Consider the following 27,753-nt stretch of genomic DNA (forward strand, 5'->3'; position numbering starts at 1 on the left):
TTTATTTGGAAAAATTTCAAATCTACAGAAAAGTTTCATTAATATTCATAATTACTCACATAACCTCTACCTAATTTTAAATTTTTTTTTTTCAACGTTTATTTATTTTTGGGACAGAGAGAGACAGAGCGTGAACGGGGGAGGGGCAGAGAGAGAGGGAGACACAGAATCGGAAACAGGCTCCAGGCTCTGAGCCATCAGCTCGGAGCCCGACGCGGGGCTCGAACTCACGGACTGCGAGATCGTGACCTGGCTGAAGTCCGACGCTCAACCGACTGCGCCACCCAGGCGCCCCTGCCTCTACCTAATTTTAATTCACTTGTTAACATTAGGTACATTCTCTCTCACTCTATCTGTATCTATACATGTGCCTATATTTTATATATATAAACCATTCAGTTGTCTCAGCATTGAGTTTGTTTAGTCTCTATAGTGTCCTTTTATATATGTAATATAAAATATAAGCATAGATATAGTAATCCTCAACCAGATATTAGCAAATTGAATCCAACCGTGTATAAAAGGAATTACATATTATGACCAAGTGGAATTTATTCCAGATATACAGAGCTGATTCAGCATTCGAAAAGCAATTAACGTAATCCATCACATCAACAAGCTACAGAGCAAAAATCATATATATAACCAATGATGATAGCAATAGATGCAGGAAAAGCATTTGACAAAGTCTAAAACTCAGTCCTGATAAAACTCAGCAAACTAGGAGTAGAAAACTTCCTCGGTTTGATAAACAACATCTGCTAACATCGTACTTAATGGGAAGAAACTAGATGTTTTCCCACTAAGATCAGGAACAAGACAGGGATGTTCACTCTTGCCTCACCTATTCAACATTTTACTGGAAGTCCTTGTAGTACAATAAGACAAGAAAAGAAAATAAAAGATAAACTGGGAAGAAAGAAAGAAAACTTTGTTTGCAGATCACATGATTGTCTATGTAGAAAATCTCAAAGAATTAACAAAGAAACTCTTGGACTTAATAAATGGTAATAAAAGGTATTAGGTACAAAGTTAATACACAGAGTCATTTGCCTTCTTATATATGAGTAATGAACAATTTAAATTTGAAATTAAAATACAATACCATTTATATTAACGCTAAAGAAGAAATGCTTAGGAATAAATCTAACAAATATTTATAAGATCTATATTAGGAAAACTACAAAACACTGATGAAAGATGTCAAGATGACAATAAATAGAGATGGTCCATGCACTACAAGAAGAGAATATTTTCAAGGTGTCAGTTCTTTCCAACTTGGTCTAGATCCAGTCCAATACAACCAAAATCCCAGTAAATTATTCTATGGGATGTTGGCACCTGACTCTGGTTTATATGGAGAGGTAAGAGACCCAAAGTAGCCAACATAAAATTGAAGGAGAAGAACAAAGTTGGAGGACTGATGTTAACCTGACTTAAAACTTCTGTAAAGCTATAGTAATCAAGACACTGTGGGATAGGTGGAAGAATAGATACAGATCAATCGGACAGAATAGAAAGCCCAGAAATAAAGTCAACTGATCTTTGGTGAACTAGCAAAGGCAGTTCAGTGGCGAAAGGATAGTTTCTTCCAAGAAATGGTGCTGGAACAACTGGAGATAAACATGCAAAAAATGGAAAGAAAATTTAGACATAGACCTAACAAACGTGAAATGGGTCACAGATATAAATGTAAAATATAAAACTATAAAACTCCCAATGCTAACAAGAGAAAATCATAGGTAACATAGGGTTTGGTGATTTATTACATACAACACCAGAATTATAATCCGTGAAAGAAAAAAATGACAAGTTGCATTTCATTAAAATTAAAAATTTCTGCAGTACACAAGACACTGTTAAGAGAATGAAAAGATAAGCCAATGACTGGGAGGAAATATTTGCAAAAGACATAATCTGATAAAAGTCTGTTATCCAGAATATACAAAGAACTCTTAAAACTCAACAGTAAGAAGGGGCACCTGCATGGCTCAGTTGGTTAGGCACCCAGCTCTTGGTTTCAGCTCAGGTCATCATCTCGCGGTTTCATGAGTTCAAGCCCCACATCAGGCTCTGTGCTGGCAGTGATGAGCCTGCTTGGGATTCTCTCCCTCCATCTCTCTCTGCCTCTCTCTCTCTCTCTCTCTCTCTCTCTCTCTCAATAACAAAACAGAAAATAAATAATCCAGTGTTTAAATGTGTAGAAGATCTGAATACTACTTCATAAAAGGAGATATACAGCTGGAAAATAAGCATATGAAAAGCTAGCCCACATCCTATGTTGTCAGGGAACTGCAAATTAAAATGACATACTGCTGCACACTTATAAGAATGGCCCAAATCTAGAACAGACAACCTGCCAACACCAAGTGGTGGTGAGTATGTGGAGCAGTGGGAACTCTCATTCACTGCTGCTGGGAATGCAAAATGGTGCAGCCACCTTGGAAGTAGCCTGCTGCTTTTTTACAAAACTAAATATATTCCTACCAGATAATCCAGTAATTATGCCTCTTGAATTTATGCAGATGAGGTGAGAACTGATGCCCACACAAAAGTATGCAATGAATGTTTCTGGCAGCTTTATTCATAATTGCTCATCCTTGAAAACAAGATGATCTTCAGTGGGTGAATGGATAAACTGTGATGCATATATACGATGAAATATTAGCTAGCAGTAAACAGACATGAGATAAGCTAAGAACAGACATGGAGGAAACTTAAATTTTGAAAGAAGGCAGTCTGAAAAGGCCACATACTGTATGATCCCAACTACATGACAATTCTGGAAAAGGAGCACAGTGGAGACCATAAAAAGATTGGTGTTTGCCAGAGTTTGGCGGGGCGAAGAGGCAGTGGAGAAGGATGACTAGGTGGAACATGGGATTTTTTATGGCAGTGAAACTAATCTCTATGATACGGTCACGGTCGATATATGCCATTATGTATTTTGTCAAAACCCAGAGAATAGACAACACAAAGTGTGAAACCCTAGTATAAACGAAGGACTTAATGTACTCATACTGGCTCATCAGTTACAGCAAATGTCCCCCACTAATGCAAAGTGTTAATAGGGAAAATTGGGGAGGGGCCCTTAAGGAGGGGTATATGGAAACTCTCTACTTCCCAATGAATTTTTCCATAAACCTAAAACCGCTAGAAAAACAAAAGTCTATAATTAAAAGAACAAATAGGCCTCAGAGTAGAAGTATAAAGTTTAAAAGTGTAAAGAAAACACACCAGTGAACTATATTAATTTTAATGTCTATCAAGAAGTGTAAAATCTTCCAGCAACACAAAATAATTTTTTTTAGCTTTGAGACACTAATTAAAACTGTACAAATAGATATAGCCATTACCATCATCATAAATTACTCTTCAGATTTTAACAGTTTTCAACAAGGTGAGCTGAATCTTCTATACAAAAATACCGTATTACTATTATTTTATGATGTCTTTGGATAATGTCCACAAGATGATGCCAATTACATTAGCATTTGTTACAAAGTCAAAAAACACATAAAAATTACAGTTGATAACAGTATTATTCTTTAAAAAGAATATACAGTATTAACGTTCAGTCCATAAAATGGCAAATTTAAATATAGTCCCAAGTTCAAGATGTCTCTTTTAAGTACCAGTTTAGAAACAGAACTGAGAAAAAAAAATTGTACTAAGTGAATCACTGCTATAGCAACTGAATTGCATTTGCTCTTGAGAGTAAATATCAAGGTCGGAGCCAGGTCAGCGATCTGCAGCGCAGCAAGAGTTTGCTTTGGGCGAAAGCTGGCGCACCTCATCTTTGTGTCTGGTAGGAACATGGAAACAAGGTATTTTGAAAGTGTGATGAGCAAACATCACAGTTTCAAGAACTCTCTTAATGATGTAAAGATGAGAACCTTGGTTGATCTGGGAGTCATTAAGCCATTGAGGTTGATAGTCACCACGAATTCACAGGAGTTGTGTTGGTCAAAGTCAAACAATAGACTCTTTCTCCACTAACATCGGGTGTCATAATTTTGAAATCTTTATGTTAAAGATAAATTTATTCCGAAGAAAGATGCCCTGCTCAAGAATTACCACTGCTTCCATAATTTCAGAGTAGAAAACCAGATGATAAATCAGCATTCTCTGCCATTGCCAAACTGGTAATATAGAGCCTTAGCCAAATACGAGCTCTGATTGACAGACCACCGAGGTTGCCATTAAAAAAAAAACAAAAACCCAAAACCAAGCAAAACAAAAACACCTCTGAGGCCAATCAAAATATTAATTAATTTAGGCAAATAACAGATGAAAACGAAAACATTCTAAACACTTTCTGGAGGCTTTTTTAAAAAAGTGTCTTATACTTAGTAACTATTAATTGGTAGATCAAACACTTGATACTTTGGCAAATAGTTTATTCAATACTTTGTAAAGTCCTACCCGTACGCGTGTCAGCGCTGTGGGCAATTGATGCTAAGAAATTGGATTTCATTTCTAGGAAAGAAAGAAAATAGTAGGAGATGATTTTTGCTCTGCAGAGTACCCACTACTTCGTATTGCTTCCAGAACTCAGTAGAAATAGACATCTGTACACATTCCCCAGGGTCGGGGACTTGCATGGACTCTGTGGAGAATGTTGTGGGGCTTTGCACCATTCTCCTACCGGTGGCCGCCATATTTGGCCACCCAGTCTGTCCTTCCGTGCACTGAGGGAACCGGCTGCACACGGTTCGCAACGTTAAGATTCCTGGCCGTAGGATTGTAAGTAGGTCCTGAAAACTGCCCCCGACCGGGTTTTGTGTTCCAGGTGTATTCTGGAAGAAATCAGAATTGGAAGTTAGAACTTTATTCATTGGATTGTCAAATTGAAAATAAGGCAGTTTAAATCTTTTCATTTCATGGGGGAGTTTTGAATTTATCTTTAAAAGATTAGTTCTGTGGTCTCTAAGGGTTTTTTTGTTTTTTGTGTGTTTTTTTTTAATAGTAAAACGAAAAATTCTAGTGTGGTGTGATGTTCATAGAGAATTCTCAGTAGCTCAAGAGCCAGTATTTCTGGTTTACAGTTCTGACTACTGCTGCTGCTTTTATGGGTTCACTCAAATGCCTATCACATTTAGGTTGGCAACATGAATTAGGATGACCAAGAAAATTCTTGGTTCAGGTTGAACAGGCAATAACCCACAGTGTTATTAGTGACTTTGTAAAATCACACAATGGTTACATCTGAATAATACTCGAGCGTAATACCCACTACGGAAACTTTATTTGTAATTGTGAATCCTATAAAGCTTGGGCTTCATGGAGCTCCACAGATGGGATCCCATAGTAGATTTCTTTTAACCATAAAAATGTGGTTTTTAGAAGCAAGAAACTTCCTTTTTTTAATTGGGAAAATGAAGGGCGATAACAGAATTCCTTTAAAAGGTGAGCCAGTCCTAAGATCCCAAACCGTTCATCGTAGGGTCTGCTTTATTCATAAATTTGACTGATTAAATATTTGTGAAATTTTGATTTGTTAAATATTTGTTATCTGAACAGCTTACAAGCTAAAATTGCTTAAACATCTCAAATGACAGAGCAGTAAATCATTTGGCAGAGAACTTTAATGACTGGACTCTTCTCCAGTCCTTCCTTCGCCTGCCCTCACTTCATATTTACGGCTGAGCATCATAGATGTTCTATCTGAAGAGGGATGTTTGATCCTTCAATTTGGGATTTAAGTATCGTTTCACACTGTGTGGTGGCTGACACTCTTGGATTAAACTAAGTGTCAATTTTGAGACGAGTCTGACCATTTTGCACACTGAACACTACCCATACTCTATTCACTTGCATGGTTTCCCGGTTTTGTTTTTGTTTTTGTTTTTTTCTTAAACTTTCTCTGTAAAACTGGGAGTGGAGGGGAAATTATGGGAGCACGTGGGTCCAGTGTGCTGCTGACCTCAGCTTAATGGGAATAAAGCATTAAGTGAGGAACTGCCCTGGGGATAGTCACCTGGTCCTATCATCCCGCCCTGACCAGGTTTAAAATTCTCCAGGTTCAAGGCGATAGAAAGCGACCTGACAAGGTGGGTTAATAGCCAGTTAACCCTGAACTGTGAAGGAAGAACTGGTTAAACAGTTAACCAGGTTTTCCAGGAACAGCCCTTTTGTTCTATCCCACGGGAGTGTGGACACACACCAGTCTGTTAAATTTGTGAAGGCTGCAGACCTAATGGGCCTGTGGGTGGAGGAGAGAGCAGGTGAGAGGGAGGGAGTGGAGCGAGGAGGAGAGAGAGGCAGAGAGTCCCCTGGTGAGTGATTTCAGAGACGGGAGAGGGGACAGGAGAGGGGACGAAGTCTTCAGCTAACAGTTGGGCGAGCCTCTGGTGTTGCAACATGAGGGATTTGGGGAGTAACAGAACTTTTTTCCCAGCTCATGACCTAGCTACGTCAGGTCCTGAATGCATTTGAGGGAAACCATGTCCAGGAAAACATTTTTAAAACTGCTGAAGAGGAATCATTTTGCCAAGATTTCCTTTCTGAGAAATAATAATTTCAGGACTCAAGCACCCTTGGTGAAGAACTCAGCAGCTGCCACAGGAGCTGAGATCTGGGGGCAGGGCAAGAAACACTTTTGTGTCAGCCGGACCTTGCCCCGCACCTCCTTAGAGTGGGGCAGGCAGCCCTCACGCTTGCTGTGCCCTCTTTTTAAAAACAGCACGTGTCCTATCAAGGGCATTTAACTTCCTGCAGAAAATATTTGCTAAAGGAAAGATGTTTGCCTGTGATGCGTGCCCTGATTATGTAACCTTTAGCAAGAAGTAAAACCCGTGTAAAATGAAGACCGTAATAATAGTACCTTCTGGAGTAGAGTTAATGAACATAGCTCACTTAGAACAGGGCCCCCCCTGCCCTTGCAAAGGGCGGCCGGCCGTGTAGGGAAGAAGTCACCCTGATTACCACAAGGCAGGGATTCGGGGAGGAGGTGTTGGGAAGTTTGGGGTGAGAGATTACAAGGGGAAGCTGGAAGAAATTAATTCGATTTTTCTTCTCTAATCCTGGGGGCGAGGCTGGGGAAGAGCAGAGAGGAAGGCTATGAGAGAAGGGGAAATAGTCGAGGAAATACGGTAATGACCTGCTTTTATTCTTTTGTGGGAAACTCTCACACCAGTGGGAGTACTGAAAGACACATCTCTTACAGAACAGTGTTTTCCTAAGGATTGGCATTGACCACTTGAGGATGATTAATATTTACTTCTTTTTTTACCTTTCCTCCTATCACCATCTGTAGGAACATCTGATGAGCAGAGCAAATGAAGAGATGAAAAGTTATGAGAAAGCATTTACTTAAAAGAAAACAGGAACATGCATGCTAATCTGACAGAATGCTTAATATACAAAGGCCTTCAATATCTTACAAAAACCGTTTTCTAAAATGCCCACTTTCACTTTCTAAGAGCAGACACTTAGATAACAAACCAGTTTGAAACATTTTGATTTTCTCCTCTTCTAAAAATTGCTACTAAGCCATGGCTGCTGACTCATTGTCAGGCTGGCTTAAAATACCTGAGGCTTCAAAAAAAAAAAAAAAAATCACTTGCTGTGTATAAGGTGTTTACTTACATATTTTGTTTCCGCAGAGAGATAATGAATCAATGCTTTTCACAGATAAAGTAACTAAGTACTGTTTGAGCAGTGCTACTGTGGTACGAAATCATAAATTACAGAAGTCCCGTGTTTCTCGCAGTTTTAGCTCCAGCAGTGTGAACTTGAGAGGTTGGACTTCAGAGAACTTTAGAGTGTGAATTCTAACCAGGAGTTTGAAGTTCGGAGGGAATTTATACAACTCCCTATCTTCCCGAACTTCTGACTGTCTGCCTTAATGTTTATTTTAAGTGCCTTCCTGAGGACTTCTATTTTAGAGTTGTTTTGAGAGCCTTCATAGTCAGACCTGGTCAAGCTCAAGTACAGAATCACCACCACGCCACCGCAGGGCACACAGCCTACTTGGTCATAACCGGAGGGCGGGGGAATAAGCCAAGCCTCCACCATCTACTACCGGTGCAAAGCCAGAGCCAGGGTGGGAAAGTTCTGCCACGGCTCCCTTCACTCTGCACAGGAACTGCCTGTGGAGTGATACAGGAACAGCATGTCCGTGTTTATGAAGCCCCCACCCTGTGCCAGGTACCGACCGGGCGGGCAGCTCTGAAAAATGCACCTTCTTTACATCCCGTTGGGTCACACAGCATGTTCTCGAATTTCACAAACCGGCTCCTCTCCCAGCTCCACCACTTAGGAGCTGGGTGACCCTCGGTCAATTACTTGATGTCACTTTCCTCCTCTGTAAAAGGTCTACCTCATCCAGTCTTGTGCAGGTTCAATGGCATAATCCGTATGCCTTGCCAGTCACCACTTTGTTAAAGGCAGCTCTTACAAGAGACTCGCAGACCGCACCTTCAGAAGAAGGGGCATTTTGCCAAAAATCATTAGAACTGTGTTAACAAGGTGAGTGAGACTAATTTAAAAGTCTCCACTTGGGCAAAGTGTATAAACTTAGAAAAAGCTCCTTTCTGGTCAGAAATCTTAAAAACTCTAAAGTTCTTACCTGTAGTTGTTGCACCAAGAGGTGCTAAGTGTATCCTCTGGCCAGCTGACCCCACTTCTTTTTTGAGAAAGGAAGGAATGTATCCTGACTGATTGTAAGTAGCATAACTTCCAAGACTTCCTAGTGATGTATCATAAAGTTTCATAGTCAGAAGGTGAAAATTTTAAAGCACCCGAGAGTAACTTGAATACTACACGCCTACTAATTCTAGATTCTATTTTTTGAGGACTGACTCTATTTTAAGCACTGAGCTATGGCTTTAGAGACCATCCTATTCAGTCCGTATAACAACCCTTTGGGAGGTATATTTTACCCACACCTTGTGGCTCTCAGAACTTGCTTAAGTTATCACGGTAAGTGACCAGGTTAGAATGTGAACCCAAGGCTGTTTGCCCTGAACACACCAGGTTTTTTTTTATGACTCCACTCTCACCCTGAGAGTATGTCTCCTGCCAGGAAGCCCCCATCCCTGCACTGCTTTCTGTGCTTTGTCTTCGTTCTGCAAAATCACTACCATGACTGCACCTACTCTCATAGGGTTGTTGTAGGGATTGAATGAGATGTAGGCAAAGCACTTAGCATAGAATCCGGTGTTCAATAAATGTCAGCTGTCATCATCATCATCCTCATAGCTATTAGTGAATGATCAACCTGGGGGCAGTAGAGTGAGGGGCTGAAGGAGGGAAATGTAGAGGCAGAAGACAGGAGGTCATTGCTATAGCTGAAATGAGTAAGTATGAGGACCTGAATTCAGGGAGTCACAGAGGCAATGCAGAAGAGAACGGAGTGGGTATATGGGGTAGGAGGGGGAGGGAAAGAGGAATATAAACCCCTAAGTTTGTATCTTAGGTGACTAACAACAGCAGTACAGGAGAATCAGGTTTGTTGGAAAGACATGATGGCCATGGGATATTTGAGTTGTAGTGTTGAGCAGGCCTGGAGATTTGGAATTATCAAGCTATGGCAATTATGGGCTATGGGCTTGGAGGAGCCAGCTCAGAGGGACCGTGGATGTGCAAAGATCCAGAATGGAACCCCAGGGAGCACCAGCATTGAGGGAAACGACAGAAAAGGACCCCGTGGAGAAGAGGGAGTAGGGAGGGCAGGTGATGGGAGGAGCAGGGTCTGAATAGCCAAGAGGATACAGTGTGCAGAGAGAGGAGGGAGGCCAGAGAGGCAGAGGTCTGATGGATTTGCACCACCCTTGGGATCTGGCCACTAGGATAATGTCAGGACCTGGCAGGAGCTGTTTCAGTGGCCTGAAGCCATCTGAGGACAAAGGACAGTGAGCTGAAGAGCAAACTGGAAATAAGGGAAGAAATAGATGTAAGTTCTCCTTCGAGAGCCTAGCCGTGCAGGAGAGGAGACAGGTGTGTCAGCAAGGAGGTGAAACGGGGCTCAGATCATGGTGGTGGTTTCAAGAACTGCTTGCTTGGCAGCTATGACTGAAGCATTTTTCACAGTGTTACTTGTTCGCAAGTGTGGACTCTGAACTTCTCGTCCCTGAGTCTGTCACAGCGCTGTGCATAGTAGGCTCCCAGTAAGTGTCTGCTCTTGAACCAACAAACGTCAAACAGCAGCGTTGTCGCAGAAATGGGATTTTACACAGTGAGCACGTTATCAGCTTATACAGTTTTAACACTACTGAATATGAGCATGATCGCCTCCCTCGAGTGCCCATTCAGAATCGGCAGTCAGCCCTCTACTTTGAAAGATTTTTGAAAGAAAGTTCGAGGCAGTGATCACGTTCAGCAGCAGCTTCAGAACATTGCTCTTGGTCTCATCCTTCTCACCAGAGCAGACACTTACTAAATGCTTACTGTGACAAGAATCCTAGGTATGGTTATATAATAATACATTGGTAAATATTATTTCCTCCATTTTGTAGGTGGGGAAACCGACGTAGGGAGCCTAAGGAACTTGTCCACAGTCACAAGGCCTACTGAGTGATAGTATGGGGATATGTCCGATTCTAAAAGTCGTGTGCCGAAGAGTTAATAGGCTGCATCTTACTATTACAAGAAGAAGTTGCTACGGAAAAATGCACAGAAAAGGAAATTTTCTTAAATTACTTCGGCTACGTAGTTTCGAAGTGCCTTGTGAGCTGCAGATCTTTAGGCTGGAGTCAATAGCACTGTTGACACCAGCGACCTTGAACCCCTAGGAAATCTACCGCCTCTATTAACCTGGTTAGCTTTTAATGTTAAATGATTGTTAGCACTTCAAAAATGAGTTTCAGAACTTAAAAAGAAGTTTTGCAGGAACACTGATTACGAAATAAGGAAATCTTTTAATTCTTTTCAGCAGATTTGCTTCACTTATATAAATTGTCATAATTAGTTTAAGAAGATGAGCATAGAACTTCCTGAGAGCATGTTAGTCTTAGAATTCCAACTACTGAAGAATGGTGTTTCTGATGATGTGGAATGCTTCTCTTTCTCCTAGTCCTCGTCTGACTTCTCAAACAAGGTGACCTTGGCCTTCATAGTGGCCTTGTATGACAGGATTCAGAGCAAATGTGGGAAAGAAAAGTGGACAAGGAATTCAAAGAACAAGTTGCACTCATCTAGAATGCCCAGAAATTACCTTGTGGGTCCTCTAATTTTTCAGGAAAACTTTCATTACATGATAGTTTTTCGATTGGTTTAATTATGCTTTCCTCTGAAGAGAAGGCAGGTAGAAAGAAAGAATGAATAATAAGAATGTTTTAGGAAAAGCAGAGAAAAAAATGGATTGATTAGATGATTAATGAAAAGATCAGGAAGAACCCTTAGCATGAGAAAGCATTCTCATGTGTGGTCTCAGCTTTCATCTGATGCCAGCCAAGTATAGATTCCCCCGAGACTCAAAGTTGTATTTAACCATAACTCATTTGTATTGGTTCGGTGGATATTATTTTAAAATACTGGCAAAAATAAGTGAATTACAGTGCTGCAGTGTTTGACACTTAAAATGTCCACAGTGTTAAGATGAACGTCACATCAGAATATCCCAGTAGATGGGGCGCCTGGGTGGCTCAGTCGGCTGAGCGTCCGACTTCAGCTCAGGCCATGATCTCATGGTCCGTGAGTTCGAGCCCCGCGTCGGGCTCTGCTGACAGCTGGGAGCCTGGAGCCTGCTTCGGATTCTGTGTCTCCCTCTCTGCCCCTCCCCTGCTCACGCTCTGTCTCTCTCTGTCTCAAAAATAAATAAAAGCATGGGGTGCCTGGGTGGCTCAGTCGGTTGAGCATCCGACTTCGGCTCAGGTCATGATCTCACAGCTCGTGAGTTCGAGCCCCGCGTCGGGCTCTGTGCCGACAGCTCAGAGCCTGGAGCCTGCTTCGGATTCTGTGTCTCCCTCTCTCTCTGTCCCTAACCCACTCACATTGTGTCTCTGTCTCTCTCAAAAATAAATAAACATTAAAAAAAATAATAAATAAATAAAAACATTTTAAAAAAAATTAAAAAAAAAAAGAATATCCCAATAGATTACCATAGTGATCCTCAGGTGGTTTTTGGGTCCAATACCAGAAAACTATCTATCTATTTTTTAAAAAGAATGCTTTACTTCTTTACACATTTTCAAATATGTAAGATCCTTCAGCATAAGTTTTATAGTTCCAAAAGTTGTCCTTTGTGGCATATTATAATTATAGACATTTAAAAATAAAACTATTCCATCTCTCCTTTAACCGTAACCAATGGAATCTAAGTACCATGGTGATTTAAGGAAATTTTTTTTTTTTAATTTTTTTTTCAACGTTTTTTATTTATTTTTGGGACAGAGCGAGACAGAGCATGAACGGGGGAGGGGCAGAGAGAGAGGGAGACACAGAATCGGAAACAGGCTCCAGGCTCTGAGCCATCAGCCCAGAGCCCGACGCGGGGCTCGAACTCCCGGACCGTGAGATCGTGACCTGGCTGAAGTCGGACGCTTAACCGACTGCGCCACCCAGGCGCCCCAAGGAAATTTTTTTTTAATGTCTGTTTATTTTTGAGAGAGAGAGAGCATGTGCAAGTGGGGGAGGGGCAGAGAGCGAGGAAGACACAGAATCTGAAGCAGGCTCCCGGCTCTGAGCTGTCAGCATGGAGCCCAGTGTAGGGCTTCAACTCATGGATGGTGAGATCATGACCTGAGCCCAAGTCAGATGCTTCACCAGCTGAACCTCCCAGGTGCCCCAATACCGTGGTGATTTTATGCCCACCAATATTGACTTACAAAATACATGAACATATTCCTTTTTAACAGCTGGAAATTTCATATTAATCCCATTTCTCTCTAAAATTTTATTTTCATTCATGTCAAAGCCCAGATTTTATCCAAATATAATTTTAGGTTAAGAAAAACAAATATAAGTTTAGGCTTAAAAGTCTTTAAATTGACCACTCAAAAGTATGTATAAACTGAAACCTTTAAAAATTTTTTTATAACCATAAGTATGTTAAAATACTTTTTTCCTGGATTAGGTTAGTTATAATTATGACAATTCATTGTATGTAGTTAATCAAAAAAGCTGAGTAGTATAAATTTTGATTACTGAACATTAAAAGGCATTATTTTGGGGGGAAATTCATCTCATTGAGAAAGACGGCAGCTTATTCAAGCTGTCTACGTGTCCACAAATGAATGTTGCTTATTGCTAAAATCAGGTTTCAGGACCAATTCTGTTCCTTTTTTCTTATTCCTTTTTGGAAATGTAAGCACTGAGAAACCTTGTTTAACATAAACAGATAGTTGGGAATGAAAGGTGTTTTATTACAGCTTTGTCACCACATTCTGTGAATTCTATTCAGAGTTCTAGACCAAAACTCATACAGTGATTTTAAAAACGAGTTTTGACTGTCTGTCAGCTAATAATTCAATTAGGCTCTTCAGTTTTGTGAAGGTTACCACAAAATTTGGAAACCACTTGACTTCAACAGGACTTGTTCCCCAGTTATCACAATTACTCCCTCAACATTGTTCCCAACTTACGAAACTGTCTCTTGGATTGGCACCCCAGGTATAGGTGATATTTTTACACTTTGGGGAAAAAGGAAACAACCGTAGTAAACAGGCAATTTGTCTTTTGTTTTGTAAAGTAGGAGAATAGAGACACAGCTCAGGGAGATCCATTTTAGGAAAGAATCCACATGGAAGTTGAGATCTGGCACATGACTGCCTTAAAACCACCTGTGCTCAAGTACCAGTTCAAAAACCCCCAAGGTTATCTCAGTTGGAAGAAGGCAGCTGCAATATAGTTAGAAGTCAAAATCTGCAGAAGGAAAACAATGTAAATTTATACTTTAAGTGTGTTTTTACTTTACCTGCGTTACTCCTTTTGAAAGCAAGTTCTGCCCCCATGGGTCCCAATGACTTAGGAAATAACTGATTACTCCAAGTATATGGGTTTATATCCTTTCCACTGGCTACCAAGGACACATTCTTGGGATTTACACCTTAGAAGAACAAAATCAAAGTAGTCATTTGAAAAGTTAGGGTGTGGTCATTAACTTGACAGATAAATACATAATACATTCAAATGAAGACTAGAAATAAGTTGGAGGCGAATGGAAATAAATTTATGTTACAGTGTAGCAGTTCCTTCAATAATGTGGAATCCTCACAGTGTGTTTTGCAAACACAAGGTATTTTCTATAATACAAGTAATAATCATCGAACATTGGACATCTCTGGCTCAATGTCTTATAAAAATTGAGGTGGTACAAAAATTTTCTTCAAACTGACTTGTTTTAAGTACGTACTTAAAAATACATGGATATGCGCCAGACCCTTGAGGAACACTTCGTGTAGCCAGGAGAATTGAGAGCTTGCATGTGGTGCGTGTGTAAAGATCTCTGAAACTTATTGCATATTAGACAATAATAAAATCTAAACTATGATTTTCTGAAATCTGTGAAATGTGGAGGCAACTTTAGACACTGGTACTAATGGTCAAAGGGTGGTGTTTTAACTTATTCTTAAGAGATTTGAAAACTTCCTGAACTTGACTTCTTTTCACTGATAATAAATTGGATGCAACTTACGAGAAGGTAAAGACATCACACAGTCTACGTCTCTGGGTCGTACATGTGTTTTCGTTAGCAAATACAAGAGAAATCCTCACCAAGGACTACCATTAACGTAGGAAGTTAGCACCTCTTTCCGGACAGGATGAGCTCTGGCTCTTCAGAGAGTGAACTCCTCAGCAAGGTTTCACATTTATGAGACATATAATAATATCCCTTGTTTTGAAGCCATAAAAAGGCCAGGCTACTCTGTACTGAGCCTCAAAGTTACCAGTCATCAGTACTCTAATGAAACACTCCTCCATGTAAATAATTTGCCTTTCTTATCGCATAGAGCTCCTTATGGATTTCGGATTCTGATAAAAGACCTACCAGTAGAACTATATATCATAGGCACTTGCCTGACAGTAAAGAAGATGCACTTACTAAAAAGGTAGCAATAACTCATACGAAGAAGTCAATACAAGAAAATCCTTTACCCCCAAAGACAAGGCAAGGTAGGGGGGAACAACTAATCTCCTTAAATGAACAGTTTTCATAAATGTAGTTCAACAAAGAATGGGCCCTGAGCAGTTAAATTATTTTGTTAATCCAGTTAGCCTTCGGATATCCCTAGTTTTTTGTTTTTTTAAGTAAATATATCCATTAGCAAAGACAATTGCTTTAATTTTGTCTTTTTGAACATTCCAGATTTCTTGGAAATTGACACAATCTAGAATGTGAAGTCATTTACATATTAGTTTACAAGCTTTTACTGGGCACCTTCTATATACCAAACACTGATAGACAGAGGTAGAAATGAATATACCATCACCCCTTGCCTCAGAGGTAAGTAAATCAGTGAACACATATCTACTGAGCACCTATCACAAGGCAGGCATTGTGTATGGCATTGGACAAAAAGTGGTGAACAAAATAGTGTCTACCCTTTTGGGTCTTAATAATCTAAGGGAAGGGAAACATTAACAGTTACAAATAGGTAATTAATGGTATATAAATTGTTTAAAGGAATCTGGTGCCGAGAAGGCAGGCAAATAACAGAAGAAACTTTAAAAGTCCCACCAGTCTTTCTTTAAAAAAAGTAATTTTAAGCTGAAATGTGAATCTGATTAGGACTCGGGAGGGGGTGGGAGCTGTGCTCCTGGGAGAGGCCACAGTGTAGGCTGGGGACCCAAGATGGGAAGGAACCCCGAGACATTCCATGGATGGAGAAAGAAGTGGGACTGGCACAAAATAAAGCTGGAGAAGGGGGCAGGAGTCAAATCAAGTAGGGATTTGTGTGCCAGGTTAAGAAATTTAAAATGCAGTGGGAAAGGCAAGTGTAGAAATAACACAGCACGTTGAATACACAGGGTGGAAGGAAGGACAGAGGCGATAAACGGGACTTGAGAAGGAGCAGGGTTTCAAAAGTGCTGTGGAAGGAGCGGCCCTCCCCGCCTGCGAGGTGGCATCGGTTTGTGCCAGAGAGCCCAGTTCTGGGAGCAGGGAGTGAGACCAGAGGGCACCCCCAGAGATGGTTTTCACTTCCATCGCACACTCTGCGACTCCCTTATGCGATAATTAAGTACCTAAGGCTTACAGGGTGAGCGGAGAGGTGAGTGCAGTCCCACTGTAAGTAACAGAAAACAGTCTCAAAGTCTTGCTCCAGTAAACAGCCGGTCAGTAGCAGGTCAATAACTAGGACTCTTGCGTCCCTCTCCCTGCAGGCCAATGTCACAGATCTGCCAAGTCTTGTAGAATAATGCCATGCTGCCCTGAAAGTATATGGTACATTTCTAGAGCTCCCATGATCCTAAAGATTGACGCTTAAGAATCAATTGATGCTTTTATGCTTGGCTTTATGGTAAAAAAAAAAAAAGCCCCCAAACATATTCTTTTTTTTTTTTTAATTCCTAAAGATACTTAATTATAAAAATAACTATGGATTGTAAATGTCAAGCATCATTTCTTATTTCGGTTTCTATCCTCTGCAGTCATCGCTGGCTCATGACAGGAGCTCAGTAAATGTTTGTCTGAGTGACTGAATTGAGCTCAATTCTAGTTTCAAATCTCATCCGGCTCTAGAGGGGCATCTTCAAGGCAAAAAAATGCCAACAGGGGAACAGGAAGACTCAAGTTTAGATTTCAAGCAGTTCTAATTTCAAGTCTATTTAGCGTCTCAATTATAGCCATGCTTCTGACCCACAGTAATTTGCAGGATCGGATAGATCTTTCTAGTTAAAAAGGAAATGACCAGACCAGTTTCAGGTATCCTGAAATATGTCCCAGAAAACCACATTAGGGAGCAGAACTATGAAAACAGAGTGCTTTCGATCCCTTTATCCTGATAAAAACTTACAGTTGCCTTTCCCACCGCCAGAGGGCTCCCTTGTACAGATAAGAAAATATCGATTTGCTATAGGATTGATTTATGTTTAAACAGGGGAAAATATCCCCCATGAATCTGTGTTCTGGGAATTTTGTTACATCCCTGCTTTTGCAGCAGGATCGGAACTCCTCATGGTATCAACACCAAAATGTCACAGCGAAGCATCTCCAGAGTTGTCTACCTGTTCAGTCACTAACTTCTCACCTCTCATCACTTTGCAGCCCACTCCAGCCTCGTTCTCCCTCACCATTCCAGACAAACTGCTCGCCAAGTTTCAGGTCCTTCAGGGACCTCCCCACTGTTCAGTTTAATCAGGCATTTCTGTCCCTTCTCATAACCGCTAAGCAGCAAACTCTTTCAGGGAAATGGTTCCTTCTCAGCTTCTGCAAACCCCCTGTTCATGGTTTTTCCCCCTCAGCTGCCTGGCTCCTTCCTTTCCTCTCTCTCGAGTCGTCCTCCTCCTCCTCCTCTACCGCTACCATCGTTCCCACTCACAGTCTCTCTGTAGGTGATCCTGTTCAATGCATGGACTTAAATACTGTCTGGGTGTCGCCGTTCTCTGTAGCCCAGGTCCCTCCTCAGTGTTCCTGGCTCTTCCCTCCCCCCTCCTGCATGGCCTCTCCACACTGGAATGTTTCACAAGCATCTCGACTCTAACCGCCCGCATGCAAGCCTGACCACCTCTTTCCCACCCAATCCTGTTCCCCGTTGGTCTTCCCCATCTCAGAGCATAGCACCACCATCCACCTAGGATTCAAGCCACAAACTGGCTTTTGTCTTTTTCTTTTCTACAACATCCATCAGCAAGACCATTTCCAAAATCTATCAGGAGCCCTGCTCCCTCTCAGTCATCATCCTCGTTTCCCTGGGGGACCACAGTGGCTTCCAGCTGGCCTCCCTGCTTCTGGTCTTGCCCTGTGCGATCCACCCTTTACACAATCTTTTTAACACGTATGTCACATGTCACCACTCACCTCCCAAGGTTCCCCCCAAAGGCCTCCTTCGGAGCTGGAATAAACCCAAAATTCCTTCCCCTGCCCTCACGGTGCTGTCTTACCGGAATACTGCTGGCTCTCCCCACCTCACCCCTCCTCACTCTCTCCTAAGCTCTTGTAAAATCTAAATGTGCAGCCTGTTGTTTATTCAGAGAAGCCAGGGTCTTTCCCTCCACCTAAAACTTCTTTTCTCAGCTCTTCATCTTTCCCTCTTTTTGGACTAAAGATAAATCTGTATAGATATATGGTCACTTAAAAATTGATTCCCTTTTAGGCTAGGTTGAATTTAAACTTTTTAAAGTGGACTTTGAGGAGAAAATGCTACCTGCAGGTATGACATAAACTACCCACCATCTGTCTAGATCTTTCTCCTAAGCTCCGGATTCATATATTGAGTCGTCTCCTAGATAGATCAACTCAGATGTTCACTAGACATCCCGACCCCAACTCCCGAGATTCCCTAGTTACGCACATCTGTCCCCTCCTGATCTCCCCCTTTCTCGAGTAAAGTCACCACCCCCCCCCAGGGGACAACACTGATTCCTCCATTCTTTACCACCACCCGTGCCCATCTGTCAGCAAGTCCTGTCTTTCCACTACTCAAATACATGGAGATTTTACCCATTTCTGTGTCCACGTTCACCATTCTGGAACAAGCCATCACCCTCTCGTTCCAGACACGTGCAGTGGCCTCTTGAGCCCCTAATATGCTCTACCCACAATGATCTTTCAAGAACACAATCCCGATCATTTAGGAAACAGTGTAAAATGCTACATTTTATAAAACGGTGTCGCGGGGGTGCAGAATTGTTTTAATAAAACTTAGCGCTTACTAAGGCAGAGCTTTGGCGGGAGAGGGAGGTATTTTTTTTTTTTTTTTTTTGAAGCCTATTCTCATCTTTTCGGTTGCCAGGCATTTCTTGAGCAGACTTCCCCGAGGCAGGGGACCCAGAAAGTACTTGGGAACAAGCACTGACCAGGCTGAGCTGGCAGAGAGCGCTGTTTCAGTGGTGCCCTTTCTGCAAATATTCCAGGACGCTTAAGCCTGACCCCTCCCCTAGTTAGCATTAACGTTGTATGTTCTCTGCTCACCTGGAAGGTATCTGGATTGCTTCAAGTAGTACTGCTTAGCGGTGGAAGCAGTCGACAGTTCAGAATCCGATTTCTGGGAAACGGCAGCGGGTAAGCTCTTGTTTTCCCCTGCTGAGTGGTGCGAGGCTGAGGGCACCGACTCTGGAAGCCTTGAAAGTCCACAGAAGGTAGCATCACTGCTTGAAAAATGAGACGACGGCAGCTACGGCGTCCCCCACCCGCCCCCTGCGCGTCTCTTCAAACCGGGCAAGGCCACCCCACTCAACACGGTTCCCGTCAGAGTCCTTTTGCTGACGGGAGCACCGAGGGACGACTTCTCCCCCGAAAGGTATCAGGCAGCCTCTGGAATCGTTTCTGATACCAGCCATGATGTGACAGAAAGCTTTATCGCCGAGCAGCAAACTGCCTGCGTATAATGTTTCTGGCTCCCCAGCCCCGGCTGCGGTGGTGGGTTTATCCTGGGAGGCCACCGTCCCTGGATCGTGGCCACCGTCCCTGCCTACTCACGTAACGTCTGATCAGTAAGGCCGTCTGGGTCCCCCTCGGAGGCTGACGCTGGCCTGGCTGGCCCTCTGAGCTGCTGGCTGCCCCCACCCGCTCAGGGGTAGTTCTAGACACAGGCAGGGGGCCCCTTTCATTCCAAACGGCCCCACGCGTTCCTGCCTCCTTTCCCTTTGGCTCAGCCCATTGTAGTCATGCCAGCCGCTGAGATTCGCCCCACTTTCAAGACCGCTCATTCCAGAAAGCCTCCTCTCCTCGAAGTGCTCTGCTGCCCGTAAACAGGACTTTTGAGCTCTTTGCAGCTCCTTCGTTAGCAGCACTCCGTGCACGCTCTGCTCTGATGTCGTGCTGACTCGAAGGTCTTATTTCTGCCGCTATACGTTTGATGGGCTGCAGACAGACCACATCCTGTTCCTGCCGTGGCTTAATACATCTCTGTATTTAGTAAACGTCTACCGAGCGTGCGCGCAAGTATAAACATCTTGCTTTTGTTGACTTTAAAAGAGACCACCTCATCAGTAAAAGTTGCACACTTTGGCATTGGGTCTTCTGTATTCTTTATGAGGAAGCCTAGGCCGCCAGAGGAACTGAGCAGACAATAGCAGGGTCCATTCAGTGCGCCGAGTGTTTGAGCTCTTACTGCTTAAGAAATAGTGTGGTGCAAAAAAAGAGACAGAGGTCTAGTTTGGGATTAGGCCTCGTCTGACTTTAGGCAACCTGTTCCTTCAACCTATCTGACTCTCAGCAGTCTACTCTGCAGACAGTTGTACTGGAGTATGAAGATTACAAATTAAAATTTAGGTAGGCGCTTAATAAATGGAAGTATCTTAATCATTATTGTTATGTCTAAATCGTATAAAGCCATTTGAAGATACCAAAAAATAAAAAAATGGAAGAAATACATTAAAAATTGATTGTCATACAGGTTTTCGAACGAATTTCAAGAGAAAAGGAATAATTGAGGCTGAAATTTATCAATCATTTCCTTGCCAGAATTAAGTATGTGGACTACAAACTCGATCTATAGGTTTGGATTCAAATCTCTTCTACCCCTAAAAGTACGTGATAAAATTCAGCTGGAATTAGAACGTCATGGGTTAAAAAAAAAAGTTTTCAAGTCATCTACAGACTAGGCCAACGCAGACGCGAAGAATTATTTTTAAAAAAAGGAATTATATAGCTCTCTACACGTCTTTAAGATGTTGACATCTTTAAGCTGACATCTATAATTTCCCATCGTAAATTAAATCATTTTATTTCTTGTTTCTTGTTAACAATAGGTGGAAAACAGTAAATAATTTATAAAGTGAAATATTATGAGGATTGACTGTAATTGGAGTATTTCATGGTACGACTTGATAAAATAAGTCTTAACTTATTCCCTTATTCCTTACCCTTATTCCATAAACACTCTGAATCTTCAACAAATTATGTACAATGTATATAGTACATTATATATAGTACAACTGTATATAGTACAATGTATATATGTACAATGTATAGGTTTTGAAAAATCAGACAGTTTCACAGAACATTCTGGTACACTTAAAAGAATAAGCATCACTGGGTCCTGGTGCTTTAGTGGTTCTGAATCTCCGTGCTTTCCAACACGTGCTTTCCAAATAGGCTAAAATTCCCTATTTCTAATGTGGGCTTTTCCCTTGAAGAGAAATACTATAGGACAACAAAGCCTTCCAAGTGGAAGGTGTTGGTCTTCTGACTTCTCCTTTTGCTTAGCATCTCAAAAGTTGTTTGGCCTTCCTGCCACTCACATATGAAAATGCTAAGAGGTGTGACTTTCCGCAGGGGGATTAGGCAGGTTTATTCTCAAGTTCATGTATTTTAGGGAAGGGTCCCTATGGAATTTGAGAAACTAGAAACATATTGACTGAGAATTATCCAAGCATAGGTCCCCCTCACAGAATCTCCATGTACCTTCAGAGATATGTGGACCCCAAGGGAATGCCAGATAGCTATTAGATAAAATTCCCTGCCTCCTGCCAATATGTTTTTCTCCCTATTCTTTTATTCCAGAGAGAGAGAGAAAGAGGGAGAGAGAAAGACAGTATTTCCCCACACATTGGTTCACAACGTTTAACCCACCTTCACCTCAAAGGTGAATGGTGCACTTATGAATACTGGGCTTAGAGAAAGACAGGGGGCTGCTGGAGACGTTAAACTTCCAGGAAGAGTTTAGGAAGTGATCCCAAAGGTTTAGAATAGCAAACAAACAAATAAGGGAACCTGAACGCCATCGGAAGAAATCATTGCCTCTGTAGGTTGTGCTTTGCTTTCTTCAAATAGGCATGCGGATTTCAGATGGGAATCGTGGGATCGTATTTCATCAGGGTACGCTCAAAACTTAACAAGAGCCCTTCCCTCCACGCGCCTGCAGCACTTAGCCATTAATACTGAGCATCTTTACCGTGAGAAGCCAAGATTCTTACCTTCCCAGAGGTACGTGTACAGATTTGGGGTTTATGGAAGAGAACAATATTAAGCTACTTATTGCCTTTAATGTCTCCCTGCATTTGTATGTCCTGAGTGACATAAAGTTGATACATGATAAAAGTAGATTTTCCTGAGGGATGTGAAATCTTACCGGAATGGGGTATCTTTTTTCCTCTTTTCTTTGAATACACCCATGCTCGGCCGCTTGGAATAGGAGGCTCCAAGATCGTGATCCTCATACTCTTCCCAGCTGTCTCCAGACTTGAACACCATCTGACCCCAGCGCCTCCTAGCACTTTTGTGCCCCAGGGTACCATTTGGCTTCTGTGGTGGAAAATCAGTCATCATCATCTCTAATCATTTGCTGAATGCCTTTTATGCACAAGCTACTCTACCTTATACTAAGAGTACCTGATCTCGAGGGGCCTTCCATATCGTTAAGATAACACGTACACACGTTGAAAAGTGTTAACAAAGATAGGTAGCACGTGCTAAAAACAGGATAGGGGTTCCGAGGAAGGAGAGATCTCTGACATTGGGTTGGGGGAGGACTCGAATACTTAAGGATCAGAACTGCTCATCGCTGTATAATTTGGAAAACTGCCATGTGTGACTATCTCTTTGGGCAAGTGACTGAACGTTTCAAAGGCTCGGTTTCCTCCTCCTTAAATGGTGATATGCAATGTTTATCTAATTAGTGTTTCTGAATTTAATAGTAAAATACATCGGAAGTCCTTAGGTTAGGGCCTAACGCGTGATGAGAGTCACTGAGTTAGGTGGTACGATTGTTATTACTATTATTGTTGTTGTTCCAGAGTTTGGAAGAGGGAAAGAGGGTGACTTTCTGATAGAAAAGTGCCAGAGTGTGTTCTGGGAAGGAAGGGTGGTTGGTGCTTATCAAGGCAGATAGTTGGTGCTAGAAGTAGTGAAAGACAGGGTTGCAAGGACAGACTGATGCTGGAGTCTGAAGGCCTTCCAGCGTCTGCCTAACGAGCTGCAGCTCTCCTGTGAGCAGTGGAAAACACTGGATGTTTCTTGAGCTAAAAAGTGAGGAGATACAGGCAGCATTCCCGAAGGTCAGACTCTTCAGATAGGAGGCCTTTGCAGTTATACTGGCATGCAGTGGCAAGGGCAACAGATTCCTAGTCGTTGGAATGCTCGGGAAAGAACACGTGTGCCCTTAACAAGGAATTAAAGGCCTGGACTTTGCATCTATGTGAACAGATGTGAGAGAAGAGTGTGGCAGCACTCGTTGCAGCAGTATGCTTAAATACCTGAAGTCCTAGCTGCCTTTGCAGCTGTTTGTAGCCATGTGACACAATCTAGCCAATGAGTTGTCAGTGGAAGTCTACCAGGGATTTCTGGGACAGCTAGCATGACATGCCAGAGTTTTGTTTTGTTGTTGTTGTTGTTTTTTTAATGTCTATTTATTTTTGAGAGAGAGAGAGAGCGAGCTCAAGCGGGGAAGGGACAGAGGGAGAGAGAGAGGGAGACACAGAATCCGAAGCAGGCTCCAGGCTCTGAGCTGTCAGCACAGAGCCCGACGCGGGGCTCGAACTCACAAACTGTGAGATCATGACCCGAGCGGAAGTCGGACGCTTAACGGCCTGAGCCACCCAGGGGCCCCATCACTCTTCCCTCTTCTAGAATGCAGATGCCATCCCAAAGGGACAGCAGCCATGTTGTGGCCATAGGAAGGAAAGCCGCTTGCTAAGCATGGTAGAACAGGAAGGCAGAAGCGGTCTGGTTCCTTCTACAAGCTGCCGCAGCCCTGGTTTGGCCCACCACTGACTTCTTGTCATGTGGGAAAACAACCCATTACTGTTGGAGCCTCAGTGGTCGGGTTTCCGTCGTAAGTCACTGAGTGTAATCCTAATGGATGCAGAGAAGGAAAGGCAGGAATCATTTCAGGATGGGGGCCCTGTCAACAGAAATAAGGAACGAGGAGGAAGACTTGGCTTGGATCAGAGAGCGGTTTTATTCAAATTTATTTGGGGTGTTTTTGGGGTTTGTGAACCGAGGAATCCAAAAGGCAATTGAAAATTAGGGAATTTGGAAGCAAGGTCAGCAAATACAGTTATCTCTGGAGCACGATGTTTAAAGAATGGATATACTATTGCTTGGAGCCCGTGGTGTCACAGTGATGGCCCATGACGAAAATGGTATTTGCCGACTTCTGTTATTGTTTTCTTTGCCAGGGAGAATGAGCTCTAGACTAAGGAGAATAAAAAGCTATCAGGTCCCAGATAAGAAGAGCTGATCAAAGGTTACACTTAGCTGAGTTTAAGGCTCTGGTTTTGGTGGAATGGTTTTTTAGGGTGCTGAGTCTGTGTGCTTCTGAACAGTGTCAGTAACATCAAGTCGTATGCCTGAGAAGACGGAAAGGGGCAAATGTACGTAATTTTTGTAACGTAGAAGGTGGAGTTTTGCCAACTCCACTGTAATACGTTTATAGGATGAGGACAAAGATTCGAAAATCAGTTACTAAAGGGAAAGTTTTTGAGCATCAAGGGAAAGGAGTGGCAGACCACGTAGGCAACCATTTTTTATAAGAAGCACACAACGTATGTAGTCTGTGTGGCCTTCGACAAAATGGGTGACAGGGTCTTTGAGGCTATCAGTGAAGCGACAAAAGGACAACAAGGCAGGGTCAGTACTGCTGACCACCCCCCCCCCCCCCAATTTATAACCCACGTCTAATGTGATGGTATTTGGACAAGTGGCCTTTGGAAGGTAACTGGGATTAGTGCCCTTATGAAAGAGACTCCAGAGAGCCTGCTTTCTCTCTCTGCCATATGAGGACAAAGCAAGAAGGTGACATCCACAAACCAGGAAGAAGGCCCTCCCTAGGAATCAAATTGGCTAACGCTCTGATCTTGGACTTCCCAGCATCTAGCACTGTGATAAAATAAATTTCTGGCTTAGAGCCACCCAGTCTATGGCATTTTGTTATAGCAGACTAAGTACGTAGTTCGGTACTCTGACCAAGAGTGCTGCCAGTGGATCAATGTCCATCTAGAAGAAAGTTCTAGTGGCCTGCCCAAGGGCTCGCTGCCGTTCTGTTCATCATGAAGGTATAGGGCTAGGGTATTGGGTACTTTAACTTAGTGCATACCAGGGCTGGGCATAGTACATGGCACTTAGTAGATACTCAGTAAATAATTCTTTTTCTTTTCCTCTCAGTATGACTCAACATTTGATGCGCCTTCCAAGAAAAAAAACAAAAATGTAATCTTTGGTGGCATGAGTGGATGGACCTCTGGTTCTGGGATGTTGGAGGTGATTCACCATGGTTTATACTCCCTGCCTGCTGTTCACCTCTGGTTCTGGTAGCCTCATTCTAACGGGGAAGCAGGATGGTAAGGGGGACTCAACAGCTCCTTCCTACCCAGGAACCAAGGATTACTCAGTCATTGGTGAATGATGTCATGTGCAGAGCACATAGGGGAACCGGGGATGTTTCTCCTAGAGAAAAGGGCAGGCAGTATAAGGGCTATTTTCAAATATCTGAATGGCTGCCTTTCTCAAAGAGTGATGAACTTTTATTAAAAGCTAAAGGGGCGCCTGGGTGGCGCAGTCGGTTAAGCGTCCGACTTCAGCCAGGTCACGATCTCGCGGTCCGTGAGTTCGAGCCCCGCGTCGGGCTCTGGGCTGATGGCTCAGAGCCTGGAGCCTGTTTCCGATTCTGTGTCTCCCTCTCTCTCTGCCCCTCCCCCGTTCATGCTCTGTCTCTCTCTGTCCCAAAAATAAATAAACGTTGAAAAAAAAAATTAAAAAAATAAAAAAAAATAAATAAATAAAAGCTAAAGAAGACCAGAGTTTAGCTCAGTATAAGGAAGAACTTTCTAATAGTCAGAAATGCGCCAAAGGTGATGTGGATTCCTCAGGACCCTGGGGGTGCTGGACAGAAGTAATGTGGACAATTACTCACTCATTTGTTCAACAGATATTTGAGAATTTACCGTGTGCCAGGCACCATTCTGGGTTTGGGGCCTGTACTGATAAACAAAACAGACAACATCCCTGACCTCATGAAACTTACATTCCAGTAGGAAGAGCCAAATAATAAACAATACACATAAGATACAAATAATTAATTGTATGTTAAAATACGTCAGGGCTTTGCAAGCAGAGCTTGCTTCTATAGGGGTGGCAGGAATGAATAAGGAACTAGGCAGTTTTCTTTGAGATCTCTCAGTCCTAAAATGCCCATAACGCAGTGCATTTGGGAGTATACATCTTGAGGAGCCAGTAATATGGCACATGACGAGCTCCCTGAACCGACCAAACAACCGAAGTCGGAAGAGGAAGTTTTTATACTATGCCTGACACTTAAAAAAAAAAAAAAAAAATCTGTTCATGTTCAATAGTATTTAAAACCAGTATAAAATTACTGTTAAAATCCTTAAGATTTTAGGGTCAGCTCTCTTGAGTCCCATATTCTATTAAATGCTTTCAGTTCTTCTGTATCTAAGTAACTGTTAAAGTCTGTAACATCAAAACTTTATTACATTAGTTTTGGTAGTTTTTCTTTTCATAAACCATATTAGAATTTTAAGTTATCTCATGCTAAGCCCCGGCCAGAGGAAGCAAGGACTTTAACATAGAATCATATTTTACATCTTAAAAAAATTTTTTTTTCGGGGGCGCCTGGGTGGCTCAGTCAGGTAAGCGTCCAACTTCGGCTCAGGTCATGATCTCGCGGTCAGTGAGTTCGAGCCCCGCGTCAGGCTCTGTGCTGACAGCTCGGAGCCTGGAGCCTGCTTCGGGCTCTGTGTCTCCCTCTCTCTCTCTCTCTGTCTTTGCCTTCCCCACTTGTGTGCACTCTCTCTCTCTCTCTCTCTCTCAAAAATAAACAAACATTTCTAGGCATTTTTAGGAATGCCTAGAAAACAGAAGCCTAACCGCACCAAACTACTGCACATAAAGGATCCTCACGGGCTACTTACGGCCGGCGTGTTTTTGACGATGCTCGGAAATAGCGTCTGTGGCTGCTTCTGCTGCTTGGGCGCTTGCAGGACACTCGTGTTCTGTGGCGGCTGGATGGACCGCAGTGGCTGGTGGCTGTTCTTCGTCTGCGGCTGTCTGACAGTCTGCTCGTTTATGTCCGGCAGAGGCTCAGGTTCTAGATCAACTAAAGATGGCTTCGGCTCCGGTGGTTGCACCTGCTTCCTGTTTAAAGATTGTTTTGATTCCAGATGATGTGAGGAAGGGCCTAATACTTGACCAACTTGAAAATACGGGTGCTTCAGTGCCTACAAAAAGCAGGGAAATAAGAAATGGAAAACGGTCTCACCGACATGTATTGCACACGAACCACCGACCGGCGGCGAGCTCAGCGTATAGAACTAGACTAGATAAGCTTCAAAGACTCAGAAAGCATCCAGTTTTCCCCTTACGTGGTACCTTCAAAAAGAGGACTGGGAAGTAACGATTTAGGAAAGAAATTTCTTTTAAAAAGCAAAGTACAGGGGCGCCTGGGTGGTGCAGTCGGTTAAGCGTCCGACTTCAGCCAGGTCACGATCTCGCGGTCTGTGAGTTCGAGCCCCGCGTCAGGCTCTGGGCTGATGGCTCGGAGCCTGGAGCCTGTTTCCGATTCTGTGTCTCCCTCTCTCTCTGCCCCTCGCCCGTTCATGCTCTGTCTCTCTCTGTCCCAAAAATAAATAAACGTTGAAAAAAAAAATTAAAAAAAAAAAAAAAGCAAAGTACAACATAGTAGGAAGAATGTCAAACTCACATGTAATTTTAACATCCAGGCAACACAACCATTGTATTTAAAGATTCTG

General features: G+C 42.6%; 1 protein-coding gene across 2 annotated transcripts in view; it reads right to left on the minus strand.

Moving 5' to 3' along the window:
* Positions 1-3,240: 3,240 nt before the first annotated feature.
* Positions 3,241-27,753, minus strand: part of MAK (male germ cell associated kinase) — a 43,327-nt gene continuing 18,814 nt past the window's right edge. The window contains exons 7-11 of one of the 2 annotated variants that reach the window (XM_047102191.1): positions 26,917-27,222; positions 22,119-22,291; positions 19,016-19,164; positions 13,859-13,990; positions 3,241-4,799 (exon numbers count right to left, since the gene is read on the minus strand). In XM_047102191.1, the coding sequence (XP_046958147.1) occupies positions 4,645-4,799; positions 13,859-13,990; positions 19,016-19,164; positions 22,119-22,291; positions 26,917-27,222 (915 nt within the window). In that variant the 3' untranslated portion in view covers positions 3,241-4,644. Of the gene's footprint in view, positions 4,800-13,858; positions 13,991-19,015; positions 19,165-22,118; positions 22,292-26,916; positions 27,223-27,753 lie in introns of those variants that run through there. The other variant, XR_006966178.1, reaches the window with a different exon arrangement.

Source organism: Lynx rufus, unplaced genomic scaffold (genome assembly GCF_022079265.1).
Source record: "Lynx rufus isolate CCGP_SWC_20201006 ecotype Redwood Valley unplaced genomic scaffold, mLynRuf1.p SCAF_6, whole genome shotgun sequence".
Taxonomy (NCBI): Eukaryota; Metazoa; Chordata; class Mammalia; order Carnivora; family Felidae; genus Lynx; species Lynx rufus.